A 21,412-nucleotide genomic window follows, 5' to 3' on the forward strand; every position below is an offset into this window, starting at 1 on the left:
TTCAAAATTTAAAAGAAAATAGTGCGTAGTTTGAAAGATGATCTTGAGCTTTTCAGCCATTAGAACCTAGTATACAATCTCTCAAAATGTGCTACCTCTTTATGATATCATTCACTTCAAATGTAGTATCAATTTTCCGAAAAGGAACCAGCAGCCTAGCAATAATTTCCAGTAACTTATCAAGAATAGTGAGATTTTTTGCGTGATGAAATTTGTCTTTTTGTGAGTCTATTTTTGCGATATTGTGTGTTCGGCAAAAGAGATTGTTCCCAATGTTTCATTTATAAATCAATCCAAACCAGTCCAAACTAATTTTTTCAAGAACCTTGCCTCTGTGCCTTGCAGAATAAAATTCAAAAACTTCTATAATTCATATAAGTATATTAAAGTAATGCCATTACTATTTATTAGGCGGTAATAAAAACAAGCGTTATCTACAATCTCACGTCAAAGAGTTTATGAAAATATAAGTTGATTCGCCAGTAAAAAACACTTTTTTGTGAAAGATATCTTGTTTGAAAATATATTCGAGCTAGCATCAAAAGTAACATATAGGTACTTTTATCATTTAAGTTGTCTTTTGGGCTAAGTCATCATCAATCATGCTTTTGTTATCACTTTATCGTACAAATTTAAATCGGCATTATTCTAATTGATGATGATCAAGCTCCAATGTTAAACAAAAATCTCTCGAGAGTCAGCAAGCGATAATGGAATCAACAATCAATCAAGCCAAATCAAAATGATTCCATTATCGAATAAATATTGAAGAAATCTTCAATGACGAAAATAGCAACTAGTAATTGGTAATTATCATCTTGATTCTGTTTTCCAGTACAGTCTTCGCTTTTGTCTCGTAAACATTGCACGGAATAACATGGAACTGGCACAATTTATATTCAGCAGGACCGTTTTATTATTCTCCATCAATCACAATCTGTTCATACAGTCATAATGCTATGTATATTTTGGTTTTATGCTGCTTCTTTGTTGTGCACGTTCACCCACCAAAACTCTGAAACACTGCTGATTCAGCCAGTCGGCCGATCGGTAAAAGTCACCCATCACATCAATCAAGCTCCTTCACACCTGAACCCTGAAGACAAAAGAGATGGAAATAATTATAGTTAGAGTAAAATGAAATAAGCACACGACCCATATGAATAAAAATAAGCCTGTGGAAAGAAAACATGGCCATATGATATCCATGAAACACATGGCCGAGAAAAAAACATTTTGTTTGTTGTTTTGTGAAATGAAATCCAATTTAATACAAAAAAGTCAACACAAAGAAAAAGTACTAATGTAACATTCCAAAGGTAGTTGAAACTATAAAGGTGAAAAAGAATGAAGATTTACCTTTCAATGGGCCATAATCAGTCCAAAAGTTAATGCATGCACCTCGAAAACCGAAGAGATTCGTTGGTTTTCAGGGGCTTTTCAGGGCCATCTTTGTTGTTTTGAAAATGAAACGCAGAAAAAAAGACTGGGCCCAGACATCTGGAAGAAGCGGGAAAAAAGCAAAGGAGATAAAGTTTTGGTACTATTACTATTATTTGTACAAAAGTTGCAGTTTTCATAAAAGATCTTACATTATAATACTCAAAACATAGATTATATTCTATTAAAATAAGTAATTTATGAAAAAAATACTTCAAATAGTGCTAAACTAATTTTAACCCCATCCAACACGAAGCAAAGTCGATATTTCGCCATCCCACCGGCTCATTTTCAGAAATTTTCGTACATATACAGATTTTTTTACGCCACGCGCAGATCTAGAGAAAGGATGCTACACTCCCTATTCGGGCGCTTCGCGCCCTCAAAACGGTCGTTCCGCAATTAATAGTTTAGTAATTACTGTTAATTATGTAAAAGATTTCTTTTTCGAAAGTAACTCACTTTAATTACACTTGGAGGTTTCTGGGGAATTCGTAAATAGTAAACTGCATACTGATACAGTCTGCTAGACATTAATAAGGTAATATTTGCTCTTCATCTTTGATTCTTTCTACAGTGACTACAATCATGGTCGTAATATTTGAGAAAAAAGGGAAATCCACCGGGAAGTTTTGAAACCACGATCGAATTTGTAAGTGCTCTAAAGTAGGTTTGAAGGGTAGAGTTTTAACTCTGAGTTTTAATGCTAGACTTAAGACTCAGGACCTTAGGATTTGAGGATCCAAAAGTTCAAAAATAGTCCAATAAGGCTCAGAATATAGCCTGGAAGTCAGCCAACCCCTCCCAAATTGAAATATTCGCTTAAGTTAAAGAGATAGCCCAAAATCGACTTTCTCGCCAGAACTATTAAAATAACCGGAATTCTCATTATTTTTCGACCATGATTGTAGATTGACACATGCGCGATAAAATTTATATTATTGGTCTTCAGAGGTTAATATATTCTTTGAAAACTTAACCTCTGATACTCAGGGTAAGGTTTGACCGTAAAAACAAAGGAATTAAAACAGCTATAAAGAAGGAACGGAAAAAGCTTTTGATCTCAAATTTTCAAAATTACTTTGTATCACCAAAAGCTTTAAAAGTATCAAGTTCTCGTTTCAAACTGGAGAGGTCGAAAAAAATCGATGAACTAACTTGGAAAAGGTGTATTCATTCGATCGACCGATGACATCAATAAGTTTTGTTTTTCCAGCCGGTTTTTTTATTTCTTTGCACCCAAGAAAACGCAAGAGAAAATGCTTGCTGATTAGATCATCTTGCTTAGGATTTTATCAAACAATTTTGTGAAAAATATTATTTTGGACTAATTTTCCGGTGAAGGGGTGACAAATAATTTACCAAGTTATTTTTCAGAAGCAATAGTTTCCTTAAAATTAAAACGCCTTCCCATTCTGAGGGCCGCCTGCTCTAATTCTTTGATTGAAGCATCGAAACTTGCTGTGGAAGACAGTGCGTGTATTATATCTTCGTTTAATGATTTTCAAATTCTCTGTTCGTCCAAGCCAAAGCTGTTCCAAAATATCAAAATGAAATTTTTATATTCTCATTTTATTATTATCAAATGAAGTCGATGTGTTTTATTTCAATACTAATAGTTTCACGCCGTGGTGACAATCGCCAGTTGAAAATAAAATTTAAAAAAACTAGAGTTCGTTATATTCTCATTATAGATTTTATTCAAAAAATTATTCTTAAAAATCCTGATTGAATCAGGTTCAATAATCACAAAAAATAGCCAAAAATTAATACGATAGACATAAAATTCAAATTAACATTATGGAGAACTGAATCAAAATACGGTCCTTCAAATTTCTCTCCGTAAAAGAATACAAAGTTCTTGCTGTGTATAAGCTAAGTCCCTTCGCTCGCCTTTTGATGATTCTAATAGTGATCAGGATTGTATCACGTTCATCAGTAAAATAAAAAAGTGATACCAGTGGCTCTGGTTAAAGAGATTCATGATATTCATGACGTAATGTTTTCTACGGAAATGCCCCCGTTTTAGCCAGTAGTGGCAAATTTAAACTAGACAAAAAAGTTGTTGCTGTGTATAAGAATAATATGATATTCGTGAGCAAACTCGAATCTAGTCCCTTAGCTCGCCTTTTGATGATTATGATAGCGCTCAGGATTGTATCACGTCCATCAGTAAAATAAAAAAGTTGTGCAAGTGGCTCTGGGTACGAGATTGGTTCGTAAAAAGATTGTTAGATATTTTCTCTACGCCAAGCTAATAATAAAACTGGAATTATTTCGGCAATTGTTTATCGTCTTGTGTATTGTTAAAGTCTTTTTAATTAGTTTTTTACGTTGTAGCTCTTCTATAAGCTTTTTCCACTCGCCTTTTTCTACATGCACTCTTGTAAAATCGTGATAGGGACAAGATGTGTGTCAGGAGAAAATCGTTCTTAACTTTTGGAAGCTTTTCAAGTATTTAGTTCTAATCATTTTGGGATTTTTGCATATCGTGCATTTGTTTGTGGCGAGATAATTTTCGTAGAGATATTATATGATGAATTTTGTAAGTATTTTGTATTTTAGATTCTTCTCTAATTTTCTTTTAGATTTTGACTATTTTCTGCATTTAACTTGTATTCTTGTGATTTCGTCAATAGTAATTTTGTAGTAAGGTTTTGCTAGTTTTTCCTTTATGTACTTGTTTCTAAACTAGTTTTGTGTTTACTTTCTAGCTGTAAATATACTGTCAAACCGTGACCGTTTTATTGTCCAGAATTCGTCTTCACCCAAACCAAACAGGAATGTTAATGGTAACAGATGACGACGGAGAATTTCGTTTTCGTTTTTGAGTTATTCCGATCGCAGAAATGATGTGTTGTACAGTGTCTCCATAAATCGCACACGCGAGGGGAAGACAAATTTGTTCGAGTTAAGGAAAATTCGAATCAAGTAAATTTCGAGCTAAGGAAATTTTGACTAATGGAATAAGGTTTACACGGTATTGTTAACTGAAGGGACCACACAACACTTGTTCCAGTTAAGGAGACATTCGAGTTATAGAGACTCCACTATATACTTCAATATACTTCAACTATCGTGCAATAATTCCGTGAATTTTATTCCTGCAAACATTACAAAACTGGAAGTGGTAAAACCTCAAGAAGAAGAAAGCCAAAACAAAAACACACCCTATTTCCTTTTAGAGTTATTCTTGTTTAAAAAAAGCCGCAAGCAATACAAAATGTTTTTAGGTTCCTTTTTATTAGGACGAAGTTTTTGTTTTGTCGTTCTTTACAGTTTTAATGAAACAACAATAGACTTAACCAAAAAGAAAGGGTGTCGGCCTTATTCAATTGTCTAACACACCCTAAAACCCTATGCTACACATACAACATGAATTATTCAAAATGCACATCCATCGGAAGAAACACCCCCATGTGTGGAAGTATGGAAATATGATTTCTAGATAAGGAATATATTCCGTACCAATAGTTTAAATAATTAGCCTCCGTCTCAGAACGCGGTCAGAAAATTTTGCGGATAATTTCACAGCGAAAATGCATCCAGTGAAATGTGAGTAATGTATCGTGATTCAAGTCGACTGACATAATTATACACATAATACATGTTACAAGTTCTGCCTACGGATTCTCAAGCTCGGCTATAATAAAACTATTACATGTTAGTAGCAGACCCGACTGACCAATGTTATGTAGCAGGCTGAAACATGAGTTTCTGCTGGAAAGATGCAGTTTGTTTTCAAGTTAAATCTTCAAAATAAAACAAACTGTGTGGGTTTCTTTACTTCCAAACAACCTACCAATAGTTTTGGAACACTCCATAATAAAGGAAGATGGCTCTTCTTGTGGATTGGCTTTCTGATACCCCATATAAACACGATGTGACATGAAAGTGAAGAGACATGATTTGTTGGTTTTTGTTTGATTTGTTGACTCATATATCTCATGGCAAATGGGATAGCAAATGACTTTTCATGTATTGCTTGGCTCTACATATGATACCTCTAACTTTGAACACCTCCAGAATGTTGAAAAAAGCATTTTACGAGATAAGTTTCAATTATAATTTTCATGGAAATTTTTAATCGACAGATTTGGCTTGGCGTCAGTTTTGTTTGGTTGATGTTTGGTATCCTGATCATTAAAAGCAATGAAATGCCTCACAGTCACTCTACACATGATGCCTCCAGCCATGATTGGTATCAGAATGTTGGAAAAAAAAACATTTTACGAGAAATTGTTGATAGAAATTATATTGACTTATTTTTACAATTTTGGTGGTGTGGGTTTAGTTGGTTGATAATGTTTACACTGTGGGATGGTTTTCAAAAAACTGTTATATTGATTGCTGTTTGTTGGAATTGATTACCAAAAAAAAGAGAACCTTTTTTTGATAAATACTTTATTTTTTTCATGAATCGAAAAAACCGTGTGGATAGTATGTCTTGTAGTAACCAATGCAGTGTCTGTTTTCAAATTTTGAAAGCTCTATACCTACTGAATTGAAGCTCTGACTAGCTCTGCTTTTAAAACTTTGAGCCATGTTTATTTCTTTGTTGCTATTAAAGATAGATTTTTAAATTGTCGTAATGTAAATTTATGGTAAAGTTTTAGTTTTTGAGTTTAGTTCATCAGTAGTACATACAGTAGTATTTTTTCAGTAATCCTTTCTTGTAAATATAGTAACATTTAACCAGACTCATTGCCCTCATTATATTCGAATTTGTATTTTTTTAGGACTGATAAGTACATATTTTTTAAACACCAAAACAAAGCAAACAACATGTCAGTTCTTTCTGGACAAATATATATGTATACTTTATTGTGTGCTTTGAGTTCTATTTTAATCAACCCTCTCAACTGCTGATCTTTCAACTATCATTTAGGAGTATAGAATGGGCTTCCATAGTACCATTTTCTCTAAGTATTTTGTGCAAATTTCCAACAAAGTAGACTTCTTGACTGTCCTTGTCCCTTATGTTAAAGTTGTTCTGATGGAGGACATTGCTATTTTTGGTAGCCTTCACATATCAATAAGGAGCTTTGGTGTAAATGTTTTTTTCTGATGAAATCATACTAATCTGAAACTATTAGGCCTTTATGAACTTTCTAGAACAATAATCTTGCTCCAATCTTGAAAAACACTGGAAAAATAGGTTAGCATTCCCTGCCATAATTTCACAGATTTCCTCTGCTTTCTGCTTGAAAACGCTGTTGTATAGCCGAAAACGAAAGTGAAACTGTGAAAACATCCGCAAATTCAGGCCCAGTCCTCTTCCGAGACGGAGGCTAATTATCCAGCAAAACTACTTTAAACTCATTATTTAGTCTAAAAAAAACAGGTAATTACAACCATCCACGATCCAGATCTGAAAAACACATTGAGTTTATAGAAAGCTATCCTTTTTTTTCTTGGTAGCTTTGACTCCAGCTTAACCCAGAGAAAGTACCTTATATCTAACCAGTTTTAAGTCAAATAAACCGCATTTCAACAGTTATCACTGATCCAGGAACGTCGAATTTGCTTGATTATGATGGTCGGTGTTTTCGGCGCACGTGAAGTTTAAGATATTTATCATCAAACAGACTTAAAACATAACTTTGACGTTGGATTGGCGTCCTTCAGCCATGAGTGATTCAATTTCTTCGACAGTCCTGGGAACATTGGTCATCAGTTCACACCCTTCCTCTGTCACCGCTATGTCGTCTTCGATTCTCACCTGTTAATGAGATATAGTAAGGTAATTGTTTTATCTAAGTGAATAGATTTTCGCACGAACCTTTTTTCGCGAATCGAAGAACTAAACTTTTCGCGTTGACAAAATTTTGCGAATCAGCCTCTTTTTCACCTAATTTCTTTAATTCTCATACGAGTTTTGGCAAAAAATCCTGATTTTAAATTTTCACCAGGATAAATTTCACAAAAATGAAAATTTGAAAATGAATCCTCTTAGGGTTGTGTCTAGCCAGGTGAATTTCAAAAACTTTCGCATCCTGATTCGACTTAATTTGAGGTTGAACTGAAACCACACATAATATAGAAGTACAAACTTAAGCAACTAGCTTAAATTACAAATTGACCGGACCAGACTATACCCCCCGATATCAATGAACGAAATGATCCTTACCCCACCGAAATTAAAGTATTGCTCCACGACATTTTGTACAATGAAACAAGCTTGAGCTGGGTTGGCAAGTGCACGTCGAATCCACTGGAAAAAGAAGAAGAACAATTTTAGTTATTGATTTGTATAATAATAGGCTATAAATGCAGGCTAACATTTTCTTAAAATGTTCTCACAATAGACCTATGTTGACTAAACTACTTTGAAAAGCTGGAAGTGTTTTTAAAATTAGCTTTTTAAGTTTTTTTTTAGTCGAGGCCAATGTTTTTATAAAACTTTTGGCCAAGATTTTTTAAATTGCACAGTAAATTATTGGAGGTTAACGAAATTTACGTTCGTAAACCTAGGCTGTGTTTATTCTTGAAAAAGATTTTATAACAAAACGCATTAGAGGGATGTTGACAGCCTTCGTACATACAATCCTTTCGAGTTGATAAGAGCTTTTTTACACTAGAATTCCATTGTACCTGTTCAATAAAGTAAATTCCAGGTTCGATGGTGAGAACCATGCTTTGTTGTAAAGTACGTGTTGTTCGTAAACTTTTTAATCCTTCTTCCTTTGGTCTGTGTTCTTTGTCGCCCTGTGGTGGATAAATCAAATATTCTGTGAATAATTATCGAGATATCACCACATGACTGACGATACTTCTGGAAATCTATGCTTAAAATCTAAGCCAAGAAGAAAACTTTGAAAGGTGAAACATTATCTAAAGTAGCCCAGAGCAGCATAATGCTTTAATTGATTTAGAGTTGTATTACTCAACACCCCATCAAATAATCAAAACCGTGATGCAGAGCAAAATTCTCAAACAGACTCTCATTCTTTGATTTGTCTTGATATATCTTAACAGTCTCTTCTATAGGAAAGTTACATCATGGTACCCATGAACATCACGGATATCCCAGCCCGTAAAATGACCCAAACCGTGACGAAATTTCCAAACATACTACTATCCTTTGTTTTGTCTCAATATCCCTAACAATTTTAGCAGACTTTTCTATAGGAAACTTACATCAGGGTAACCATGAACATCGTGGTTAACACAGCCCATAAAATAACCTGAACTTTGATACAGAGCAACAATTCTCAAACAGAATTTAATTCTTTATTTTGTCTCGATATCCCAAACTATTTTAACAGTTTTTTCTATAGGAAACTTACATCGGGGTATCCATGAACATCATGGACATCGTAGCCCATAAAATGACCCAAACCATGAGGCATGAAGACAGACCGTTACCCTTTATTTTGTCTTGATATCTCAAACAATTTTAACAACCTTTTCTATAGAAAACTTACATCAGGGTATCCATGAACATCATGGACATCACAGCCCATAAAATGTCCCAAGCCATGAGGCATGAAGACAGCACCTAAACGAACTTTCATCATTTCATCGACATCTCCTTGGACGATTCCAAGTTTCTTCATCTCTTCCAAGTTTGTTTTGTCGGCAAGTAAGTGCATTTCTTTCCAACTGACCCCTTAGAAAAATAACACATTTTTTTTACAAGAACAAACTATATAAGAACATTAGACTTTGATGGCCAAAATATTAAGAACAACTTAGAACATTTTAAGGTTTTGCGGACTCTAAACGACCAATTTCTTAGGAAATTGGACTAAAATACTCACAAAATGACAAAAATAAGAACATAAAACATGGCTTAAAACTCAAAAAGTTAAGAACATCCGAAGGCTTCAAAAAATTTGGATGTTCTTAAAAAAACGTGTAACATTTTTCGAATTTGTAGAGACAACTCCTTGCGAAAAAATCAATGTTTTCTTCCATAATGGTAACTACGTAACTTTGTCAACCTGAAAAACCTCTACCCGGGGGGGGATGTCGGGTATGTGCGAGCAATTAAGTCTCTGAAAGGGTCCAAAATTATGAAATATCAAAAATCGACTCCCTCAAAGGGTCATAAAATCTGGTTATTTTGAGCTACAAATTGAAAAAATAGTTTCTCAAAGAGAGGCATAAACATCGAAATTCAGTTCTCAAAGGATCGATTTTAGAAATTTCGCTCAGACATATGATATATTTTTTCAATTATTAGCAAACCTCGCAAAACCTAGTACCCCCCCCCCTCCGGGACCTCTACAGCCAAAGAGATTCTTAATACACTTTTAATACACTTTAATGTTACAAAACATCAATTGACCGTATCATGACTTGCACATGCAAAAAATCTTCAAAAATCATCCAACAACAACGACCCTGGGTATATTAAAAGCTATTTTAGGGTCTTAACTCTGCTAGCCTATTCCATATTATGTTCATATACAGTGGCGTCTCCATAACTCAAACGAGCATGGGGAAAACGAATTTGTTTGAATTTTGGAAATTTCGAGTTACGGAGACTGGTAACTGAAGGGATCACTTTTTCGAGTTAAGGAGATATTCGAATTATAGAGGTTCGATTTATGAAGACTCTAGTGTATCATATTATATCCCTATAGCTAAACCCTCCCTTCATTTAAATCACATTTGCTCTTTGATTATAAGAGCCAAACAGTTTAACTTAGGAAGAGAGTTATTACCTGGTTTTACGCTGTTCAAAACAGCTCGACTCGATTTCAAAACCGCATTATAAATTCCCTTCTGCTGTTCTGTAAACTTTCCATTTGCTGGGAAAGAACAAGTGATGTCTGAGGTGTAACAGTAATATTCACCTCCCATATCAAATAAACTGAAAATATGAAAACAAAATATAAAAATTATACTTTCCCTCTTTATTTTCAATAATAGGTTTAAGACTAAAATAAGTCAGTCTGCGACCACAGTCGGACGCAACCTGAAGGCTCCCTTTTCTCTAAGTTTCTACCTGAAGGTAGGGGAGGGCGCCATTCCTTTCCCTGAATTTCTCCATTACCTTTGATCCGTCTCTTTAGTTGCTGTCCAACAAGCAGAGAGATATCAATTACCATTTTGTTACCTTTGGTATGACCTGGCTGGCATCCAGCTACGGTGCACAAGGTTGTGTTGTGTACACAGATATCTAAGCCCGAAGGGCTAGATAGGCAACTTTAAGCTTTCTCCAGCAAAAAAAAGTGAAGCAAAAATTTGACTTTTTAAATTTCGTGCCGATGGATAGGATCTAGCATTTTAATTGTTTTCGGAGCGCGAGATCAAAAAACGTAGGCGGCAAACGCTATTTCGCATCTCTCATACCGGTGAAATTGCATATTTTAGTCACGTGACTCTGGTAGGAAATCCTTCCAAAGATGAGCTTCACTTTTTGACCAAGGCCGCAAATCTAGCCCTTCGGGCTTTACAGATATCTGTGGTTGTGTACTGTAGCTGGATGCTCTTTCCCCAAGCTACAGCCACTTTATCTTTAATTTAAAGCTTAAAAACTGCCTTAAACCTAAGGGTTTGCCTGGGAAAACGTATAGCAATGGGTAAATGGGTATGTTCTTCCAGCATAAAAGGGTACTACAGTGTCGAAAAATCATTAAATCTACAAATTTCAGTCCTCAATAAAATACTACCAAGGCTGAAGAGAAGTAGATAAAGGAGGCTGTAATTTTGCAAACCTACAGAATACCATAATTATTTTTTTTTTCGAAAGACTTTGATTTAAATGATGTGTCCAGAAACCTTACTAATGGTAAGGTTTAGATGTAAACATGGGGCAAAAACTCACCACATATCACCGTCTTGAATCAGTTTATCATTAGGCGCACCTGCATGTCCATAATGCAATGTTGCCGAGTTTGTACCACTTAAAGGATAAAGAAAGAAACAAAGTTAAGTACTTGTACCATTTGAACATAGCCAAGCAGGCCAAGATGCCTACTTTGTAAAAGCTTCACTCGTCGATATCAAGCTTCTTGACTGTATCAAATATTGCACAGAAAGTTGCTTAAGGTCTGGGAAATTATGTAGATAATGCTTTTAAGGATCAGATGCACCTATGGGTACCCAATGTAGCATTTTACCAGTAAAAACGCTGGTAAAAAATGTTAACTAAGAATGCTTTTATTCAATTTACTGACCAGATTTCACTGGTATAGAATGTTACCTTGGGTACCGATAAGTGCACCTGATCTGCTTTTAGTCTTTCATTGCAATTTCAAAATCTTATATGAGCAAAGTTTTGAATTAAGAACTATTATTTTTGTTATTATCTTTTATGATTTCCGTGATTCTTTCAGTGTAGGTTCAAGAGTGCCAGTGCAAGTCACTCAATGTTTTTTCTTTGATAAATAGGTGGAAAGTAGGAACTTCAAATCAACAAATCTATTTTATCCCAAAAGAGTTAAAAGTTAGATCGTCAAAAAGCTGAAAACTTAAAAAAAAATCACAAAGTTTAAAGGGACATAAAAGTAGTAAAATGTAAACATTGCGCGAACAACGTGTCATAAAAGAGAACAATTAAAATCACGTGTCCAAAACAAACTCGCAAAACAATTGAAACAATCAAAATCAGCCATGTTTGTTTTGTTTTTTATTTTGACATGTGACATTTGTTTTGATTTTGTATCCCGCTGCATGCGGTTTGTTTACAAATTTCGTCAGTACTTTTATGTCCCTTTAAAAGATACCTTCCACAGACACAGGTATATGCCAGAAATCGACATCCTCCGCGAACATAACAATAATGTTGGAATAAACTGTAAAAAAATATGAAAATGAACTCGAATGACATACCTTCCACAAATACAAGTGTAGGAAACAAATCGACACCCTCCTCTTGCATAACAGTAATGTTGAAACAAACTGAAAAGCAAATTTGGAGGATAAACTTTTTTACAAGTAGAATGGGGTCGTTTATATGATAATACGATTATTGTTACGGGATTTAACTTGTTCCCTCCATTACTTCTTGCTTTATGTCTACTATGTCTGAATTAGTCGTCTAGCTTGCTAGACTATTTCTTCTTTTTTTTTATACTCTAGTATTGCTCGGTGAAGTTTCAAAACCACTTACGTTCATGAAATACATATTTAATAGATTGACTGATCCTCCGTATAAAATGAGATGACTTATATTTCAAGATGTACAGTTAAGAGTTCCAAAGAACCCCATCTTTATTTCGGGAGCTGTTTTTCAAAACAGATTCAATTACTAAAAACATCTAGATCAAGAGAGCTAAAGTTCATTTGATTTTACTGTGCACTCTACTTTGCCGCCATGTGAAACCCGCTCTCAAGGGAATTAGTATACACATTTTTTTATAAGAACAAACTATATAAGAACATGAGGCTTTGATGGCTAAAATGTTAAGAACATATTAAGAACATTTTAAGACTTCGCGGACTCTAAAGAACCTGATTTCTTAAGAAAAATGACAAAAATGCTCAAAAAATGGCGAAAACAAGAACATGTTAAGAACATTTTTAGGCTTAAAACTAAAAAAGTCAAGAACATCTAAAGGCTTCAAAAATTTTGAATTTTACCTTTCTAGTTGGTATTCAGTCATTCCCGGTCGAATATGTTTCATCACCTGATGAAATGAGGTCACAGAGATTAAAAACATCCAAAAAATACATTGTCCTTTGAAGGTTTAACAAAACATTTCCATTGAAGATTCGAAAAATAGCTTGTTATTGGAAAAAGACACAGTAAGTGTTGTTAGGCCTTTTAAATTAGATCGATAGGTTTTTCTATAGAAATAAACAAAAAGAAATGAAAAAACGTCATCTCTAACCTCTTTATGTGCTTCACTGCTGATTTTATTTGCATATCTGATGACGTCTAACTCATATTCAGTTTTGAATACACGACTAAAATGAAATAAAAATTATAAGGGTTTCTATAAAGTGCTTACACAAGTGACGAAGTTTTCCACGGCAACCTTTCTAGTCAACTTCAAATGAGTCGTGGCCAAGACATTCACAAAAGTGACGAAATCTTTCCTGGCTTAAATTTTACCTGTGTGACTAAATTTTACCCAAATAAGTTTTTCCCTAAAAGGTATTTTTACGATTGTATCATTATTCCAAGAAAATAAGTACGCTATGTTTCCCAATATCTTACCACGACTGTAGACTGTACAGAACCTTTTTCTTATTCATGAAATTTATTACCTCATTTTTGCGTGATTTTATAGTTTTCAAAAATGATTATTTTTGACTTAGATTTAAAAGGTTATAAGAAGAGACGCAGTGGAAAAATTATAAGCTAGAATATCTAACCGGAATTCATGTTTAACCAGGAAAAAATCTTACCATTCCGACATTACAGGGAAAAGAATTTCATTGTTCACTGTGAAGCTAAAAAAGAAAGTTTAAAAGTTTTATTTGCTAGAAAAATAAAGATCAACGACCAAATTTCTTAACACAGAATTACATAAAAACAACAAAAGAAGTTAATTGACTTCACAAAGTAGGTACTCTTGTCTCCCGAATAGACGGGGGCCCAAATAAGCAGGGGGTAGGAAATTTTTCTAAATTCTTATAAGCAGGGGGATGGAATAAGAGGGAGGGGGTAATTTGAAGACAGAATTTTTTTAACTGATATCAATTTCAACAACAACAAAAAACTTTAACAAATGAACACGTAAAATAAGAACCAATACTAAAAAAAGAAAAATTTTAACAAGTTTTTTTAAGGTCTATCTACACAGTAATAAAATATTGAATTTTTTGAATTTGATTAGCAGGAGGGGGGTCTTAATAAGAGCGGGGGGATGGATTTTTTTCTCTTAACAATTAGCAAGGGGGACGTCTATTCGGGAGACAAGAGTAAGTACTAACAAAAGAGAAATAGATTTGTCAAATTTTGAATCCTGATGCACCTTTCTTAAAACTTTTACGAAAAGTAATCCATTTTTGGGCGAAAAAAGTCCTAAAGAGTGTCTTGTTTAGTTTCCAGCAAAATAAGTCTAAAAATGTGTCATACTTGCTGATACCATCAAATGCAGCTTCTTTCGTATATTTACCACTGTCTGTATTTCGCCCTCTCTGTGAAATTACATTAAGACAAATATTTTGAGTATTTCAATTATGTTTTTATATTTATGTGTTTCCTATCTCTTTCAAACAACAAAGACAGTATTTTGTTCAGAAGTTTTAACTTATCAACTCAGTGAATGTACTTGCTACAAAAGCCAAAATGGGCCATTCCATTTTATATCCATACAGGGGGTGGTCGAAATTTTTCCGGGGGTAATCTGAAACGAATTTCCAGAAAGTCTAAAGAAGTGTTTTGTCATTCTTTCAAGGGGTAAAAAGCTATTCTTGAACTTCCAGGGGGTAAAATATTAGTTCGTCCACCCTCACTTCAAGACATGAAAATAATTTTTTCCAGGGTCTTTTTTGCAAATTTTGCCATTTTACAAGGGGTATTCACACATTTCCAAGTAATTTGTTTTGACTTGAAAAGGTTCGTCCACCCCCCTGTATGGAATTTACCCAAAAATGACCTCAATGGTAAGTAATTTTCAAAAATAAATACAATTTTCTAGTAATCACTTATAAGAATCTTAGCAAATGCTTTGATTTTGGAGTAATTTCCCACAAGAAATCCTTTAATCCATTCTTGGTGTAGTTAACAGATCATATTTTGAATAGTGAATCAATGAAGATTTTTGGAGATCTTTGGGAGTTGATTTAACTGAGATCAATTTTTCTTACCAATGTTAATAGTGTTTTCGGTTTTTTATCTTCAAGAACTTTGGCAATCTAAAGACAAGGCAATGATTTATCAAAATGATGTCATTATTTCATTCATGTAGAAAGCGTATAAAAGGTTTTTTTCTGGTCTCGATTTACGGTTCTCCAGAAGAATCTATCCGATGAAAGATTGTCTTGTTTCTCAAAAAATTGAAAGGCATACCTCGTTTGTAAAATAAACTTCATCTACTTCATAGAGCTTCTGAAAATGTTCTTTTGGATGGATTCTAGAAAACAAACAGTGGAACTAGATTTTCAGATTCAATAATGTATATTATATCATACTTTTTCTTAATCCAAATAGTCTGTCTATTAGAAATTCTATGCTCATTAATATAAAGATGGCTTGGAATAACTCATAAGCTTAAAAAAATAAGTGATCGCAAAAAATGTCTGATTAGAGAAAATTATAAAAATTATAATTCTAGGGTTGGACAAGGAGCTATTTGGGTCGGACAATGCCCATGTCCCACCATTATTTTAAGTGCTATATATAAAAAGATGATAGAAACAAAATCTCATACTGTCCCATCCAAACAATATATTCTTGAGGAAGTTCAGGAACAAACAAAATGCATCTTCCTGTATCAACTTCAATTGCACCATAACAGTCTGGCTCTCGACATCCAAATGCCCAGTGAAAGTATGATTCCTTGAATGAAAAAAATTGATTGGAATATGATACTGGTAGTAGCTCTATTCTGGAAAAGCAAAACAGTATACCCTGTCAAAGTGTCAAGAAATTTTAACTATATAGCTTTACATGATATCATTTTGTTAGCTTTGAACTGTCAAACTGTAGAAATTCTAATTCTAAGTTATAACTTTTCAACTTGTATGTAAAAAAAAAAACACTTTGCTAGAACCATTTGCATGGGAATGCGAAGTTGAATGAATACTTTGTTAGTGAAAATGGCTTAAATAAATCTATATATTTAATATAAATATATTTACCTGTCGAAATGCGACCTCTCTGTCACTTGAATGAAGTGTTTCAGATTCGCCTCCTTGTATAACAACTATTCCACTCTTTGTGTTTTCATCGTTCCTCAATTCTGTTACCAATCTGTCCCTATTCATTCCATGAAGTTTGCGAGAGACCTTCATTGTTTCTTGACCCATGTGGTGACTACATGATAGAAGCATCAAAAAATTTTAATTATGATGATTTAGAGTAGAGACAACTTTTGAACAATTTGATTTCTCATGCATTTTCAATTTTTGGAAGTTTCTATGATTTTCCAGCTTTTCCTGAAATTGATTTTGCCTCAAAGGATCATTTGGATCTATTGTTAACAAGCCATTTAGAATGGTGGACAGAGTTGCGGAATGACAGAGGTGCCTACTGCTCTGAGGGTGGTAAAGCCAAAACAGTGAGGCTGGAACTTTGATTTTTGAGGATTACGATTTTACCAGCTTTTTAGCGATTTTTGCCTCGCTAACCCAAATCTTGCAACCTCTTTACCTTAAGGAAGATTGAAATTAGAGTTTTTCAGCGTTCCGAAAAAAGCGCATAGCAGAAATGTTTTCATCTTCACAGGATCGATTCTCAACAACAAAATACGTCTTTTGATCTTTGGGTTTGTTTCTGATGTTTTTCCTTCAAAGAATATCGTTCACTTTCCTTTTCCCTCAAGCGCGCAAGAAAAAAATGATTAGCTCGTGTTCTCGCGCGGGCGAATAAAGATGAGGCGCCAATCTTGCACTGAGGGTGCTACTTAGTTTCCGCCCTATTTTGCGCCCACGATAGAATGGTCCAAATACGGGGGTATTCCAAATGATAAACAATGTTGTTCTGTAAATGTTTATTTTCTGAGAGATACAAATAGTATTAGCGTGTTGGCTAGTTACTGCGTGTTAGTGTAGACACAACTTTAATCTGGGGAAATGAAGCGCTTTCATTGGTCTAAAATCACGGATGGTCACGTGACCAGAATTTTTATCCAGGGAAATGCCGTGGCGCCAATGTTTTGCTTTAGTGAGTTTGACCATTTTGTTGTTTTGATTTGAACAGGCAAAATTTCTGTACAAAACCAAAATATGGCTTCGTTGGAATACCGGTTGAAACACTTGTGCTGGACAAAACAGCTACCGTAACTTGGTCTTTAGAGACAGGAATGATATGAAAACTTAAACCGCTGATTAAAAAAGGATTATTCCTCTCTGACCACTAAGCAAACAAAAACAGTTTCAACCTTTCTATCAATTTCAGCTGATAAAAAGGGTGTCGGAATAGACCTTTTTTCAAAGAGGCCACCCTGTTGAATAATATGTAGCCCAGCAGAAAAACAATGATAAAACCATGCATAATTACCGTAAATTGGTCTTCTAATTTTGACACCCTTCTTTAGAGATAGGAACAATAGAAACTGAGGAAGGTCGGAATCGCTGATTGACTTTGATTAGCGCGATGAGAGGAAAAAATCTTTAGTCTATCAGTGATTTCGACCTTCTTATTATTCCAATCTATAAAGAAGGATGTCGAAATTAGAAGACGGATATCGACAAATCGAACTGGCAAAAGACGGGGGTAATGTTATTACAATGGGTAAAAGTACCCCTTTTTTAAACCTGACTGAAATTCGAGCCGTTACTAGCAGTTCTATTGAATTATCACATAATACATTACGTACATTTTCGTAACCCTGCAGGGCCCAAGGTGCAGAGTATGCACCCGGCACAGTGACAAGCCGTTACTAGCAACCTTGACCCTACTAATGACCCAATACCCCCTGAATCACGGAATGACGGATAGGAAAAATTATTGGGAAAAAAAATTGCTCGTCGCGCTCTGAGCAATCAGCGAAATCTGAAAAAAGGTTAATTATAATTATATACTGTATCATGCATATTTTAAAAACTATGCATGGCTGTATCATTCTTTTTATGCTGGAGTACATAATTATTCAACATGGCTGCCTCTTTAAAAAAAGGTCTATTACGTTCGATCGTATTCGATTACGTTCGATTGTATTCGATTACGTTCGCTTGATTTAATTGTATTAGATTTTATTCGCTTTGGTATGTTACTTAAGCACTCGGCCGCCCACGCTAAAAGCTCTAACACCAGAGTGATCCAATTTAATTTAATCACAATCAAACTCATCGAACATAATCGTAATTTATCGAACATTAATCCAATGTTATTGACAATCAATCGAACCAATCAAACATAGTCAACTATCAATCGAACATTACTCGAACGCAATCAAACACAATCGAATATTACCCAGGATTCGATAACGTTTGACAATTGAATCGCAATTATTCGATCGCGTTTGATTACATTCGATTGGTTCGATTGCGATTTTTGTTCGAAGTTGTTCGATTGACACCATCTATCTGGGCGCTATCTGAAACCAAAAATTTTAGGGCATTTTTACTGTCCTGTAATATGATATTTAGGCATATGATATAGGAGAAACTTATTTCCAGCACAAAAAGAAATATTCTTACTCTGATGAAGATGCCATTCTTTAAACGTCTACTTTGCAAGAAAAAGATGAAAAAGTATTTTGATGTTTGGAGTTTTCCCAACGAACGAGAGTCATGCGATCAGAAAGACCTTTCGCTTTTGCAGCCGTCCTGTTTGTTTTTGTTGACGTTCCGAGAAAAGTATCACATGACAAGCCTAGCCCCAGTCTCTAAACCGCGAAAAAGGATAAGATAGAGAAGGTGAGAAGGGGCAGGGTGTTGTGATGTGTAGGGCGTAGGGCTGTACGGCTGTACAGGAAAAAGTAAAAAAATGAAAAAATTTTGGATGAATTTCAGTTCCATTCAGGGTCAAATTTCGGCAAAAACCAGTCCCACCTAGGATCCATTTTTCGAACCTCAGCGGACCACCCCCGTCGGTCGGCAAAAGGGTAGTACCCCCCCCCCCCCCGGTTGTACAGTATTGTGGTATTTTAAAAACCACCATAGATCGGGTGACCCCCCTATTCCTATCATAAAATTTGAGGACAAAATCTATGAAAAGTGCGGCCAAGAGTCTGCAGTGTGGGATCAAAATGCCAACTTTCCATTAAAAGTTCTAATTTTTACTGGGCAAAAAACTGTTTTTTCGATTTTGTATATATATTGGACCCATCGGCCGTTTGGATTGGAAGGTTAGGTCTGGATTTAAAATACAGGACCGGTGTATTTTTTACTTAATCTTTCGTTTAGTAGGACAAGTAGGGTGCAGATTTTCTTTTGTAGGTTTGTGGTTTGAGAAATGGGCCGAATGTTTAAAACTTGAAGTATACTTTTTAAGAACAAACGCCCGGGGGGGGGGCAGTCAGGCAAATTGACCGACGGGTATGTGCGGCGGTTAAGGGTATGTTTTTCAAAATATCAGAAATGCACTGTAAGGGTGGACTTTTGATAAATGCACTGTAAGGGTGGAAATTTAAGCAAATCTGGGAAAAATTGCTAATTTTTGCTCGAAAATGTTGATTTTTTTTGCTCTAAAAGAGTTTAAAATTTGAAAAAATGCACTGTAAGGGTATGAATTTCACCGATTTTTTTCTGCACTGTAACGGGTGCGATTCTAAAAGCCAATTTTTTCGCCGCACATACCGTCAGTTGGTAAACTCACTGCCCCCCCCCCCCCGGGGCAAACGATATCACTCTTATTTAAAACAAAATCTTTAACTAGCCATTGATCCAAAAGCATGAAATGAGCAATGTGTGTTTTTTAAGGCTAGTGACTCGGGGAAAAAGCAGGAAATGAGAAACTGTCGTTTTCCCCAAAAAAGTGCAATAAAAATTATATTTCAGTAAATTTAATCGTATATAAAATTATTAAAAGGTCTATACAAAACGAAAAATCTTTAAAATATATTTCTTAGAATAAATACAAAAATATACAAATAGAGTAGAAAAAATTACAATATTTTGAAAATATGTAAAATTGCAAAAAAAATCATCTTATTATCATCTTAGAATTATCACAGAAAATATATAAAGGGATAAAATAGTGTGAGATCTTTTGTCTTTAGATTCCTTCAATGGTCCTAAACGAAACCTCTAAATCTTTTTGTCCAACTCTTTGCAAAATATCGAGAAATAACAATTTGAAATTTCTAAAAATGGGTTCTTACGCGGTTCTTAAATTAGAATTATACTAGCCGTCCCGGCGTCGTCCGAGACGACTCTTTAACATGATTATTACGCTCGCTTCGCTCGCTTTCACTTTAGAAATTACACATATTTTGTTTACTTATGCGAAATATGTTTTAGTAATGTAAAAGGAAAATTTCTACGAACAGTTAGTTATGTTTTCCAAGGAAACATAGTTAAGACATATTTCTTGTATTTTCCAAGGAAAATCACCGAGTACGATTTATTGTATTTTCCAAGGAAAATACATCTTATATACAGTTTTTTGTATTTCCCAAGGAAAATACCCTGTTACGATTTCTTGTATTTCCCAAGGAAAATCATCTTATGTACAGTTTTCTTGTATTTTTCAAGGAAAATTACCTAAAAAATATGTTGAATTTTCCAAGGAAAACTAATTGAAGTAATTTCTTGTACTTTGCAAGGAAAGGAAAACATCTTTTGTCAAATCACTTAATATAATTTCTTGTATTTTCGGAGGAGAATTACATCAGACATTTTTTTTTATGTTCAAAGAAAATTAAAACTATTTTTGGATACTACTTTCATTAAGTTTGGTTTTTGAAAAGAAAACTTTAAAATGATAGAGTAAATTGAATGCAAATTAAATGAAAACTGCCTGGGAAGAAATGAAGATCTTGCATTGCTAGAAATTACCACAATGAAAAATATCTTGTAAATATATTCTTTCGTTTAAGTCCTTTAGCCATCGTGGCTAGCCATCGTGGGTAGACATTCGAGGGTGACTTTGAAAGACTTATAGAGTTAACTCAGTTGGTTAAGGCGTTTGGTTAACATGCAAGCGATCAGTGGTTCGACCCCCCAGATGGAAGCTTTGAAAATTTGAAACTTAAATATTTCAAAATGAAAAAGAAAAAGAAGAGTCTTCAATTTCAAAGTGCTCCTGAAAATATTCAAAAAAGAAGATAAGAAAAAGAGAAAAAAGATTAAATGTTTTTCACGGCTTTCATTTTAAAGCTGAAATTTTACTAATGTAAAAACCAACACAGAAAAGGCGCGAAAAAGAATTGCCGTCTGCTTAAAAATCGCTAGCGAAAAAGCTTCATGCGAGAATTGGAGAGTTCCGATTTTAGCGTATTATAATATAGATTGTTTTTTT

General features: G+C 34.4%; 1 protein-coding gene across 4 annotated transcripts; it reads right to left on the bottom strand.

Annotated features, from left to right (window-relative positions):
* Positions 1-6,749: 6,749 nt before the first annotated feature.
* Positions 6,750-18,748, bottom strand: LOC136804224 (xaa-Pro dipeptidase-like). Of its 4 annotated transcripts, none has more exons than XM_067060926.1 (16): positions 18,649-18,748; positions 16,147-16,321; positions 15,717-15,844; positions 15,356-15,419; positions 15,154-15,201; positions 14,420-14,481; positions 13,747-13,791; positions 13,227-13,302; positions 12,976-13,022; positions 12,120-12,188; positions 11,219-11,296; positions 10,113-10,261; positions 8,868-9,052; positions 8,035-8,148; positions 7,571-7,654; positions 6,750-7,162 (listed from the first exon to the last, which is right to left on the bottom strand). In XM_067060926.1, exons 1-16 carry the CDS (start codon positions 18,663-18,665, stop codon positions 7,031-7,033), a joined length of 1,473 nt encoding a protein of 490 aa, XP_066917027.1. In that variant the 5' UTR covers positions 18,666-18,748; the 3' UTR covers positions 6,750-7,030. The 4 variants fall into 4 exon arrangements, with proteins under 4 accessions (XP_066917027.1, XP_066917026.1, XP_066917029.1 ...); XM_067060925.1 differs by lacking the exon at positions 12,120-12,188 and adding an exon at positions 12,226-12,294; XM_067060928.1 differs by lacking the exon at positions 18,649-18,748 and adding an exon at positions 16,658-16,825.
* Between the last annotated feature and the right edge of the window lie 2,664 nt (positions 18,749-21,412).

Source organism: Clytia hemisphaerica, unplaced genomic scaffold, assembly GCF_902728285.1.
Source record: "Clytia hemisphaerica strain Z4C2 unplaced genomic scaffold, Clytia hemisphaerica genome assembly, whole genome shotgun sequence".
In the NCBI taxonomy this organism is placed as follows: domain Eukaryota; kingdom Metazoa; phylum Cnidaria; class Hydrozoa; order Leptothecata; family Clytiidae; genus Clytia; species Clytia hemisphaerica.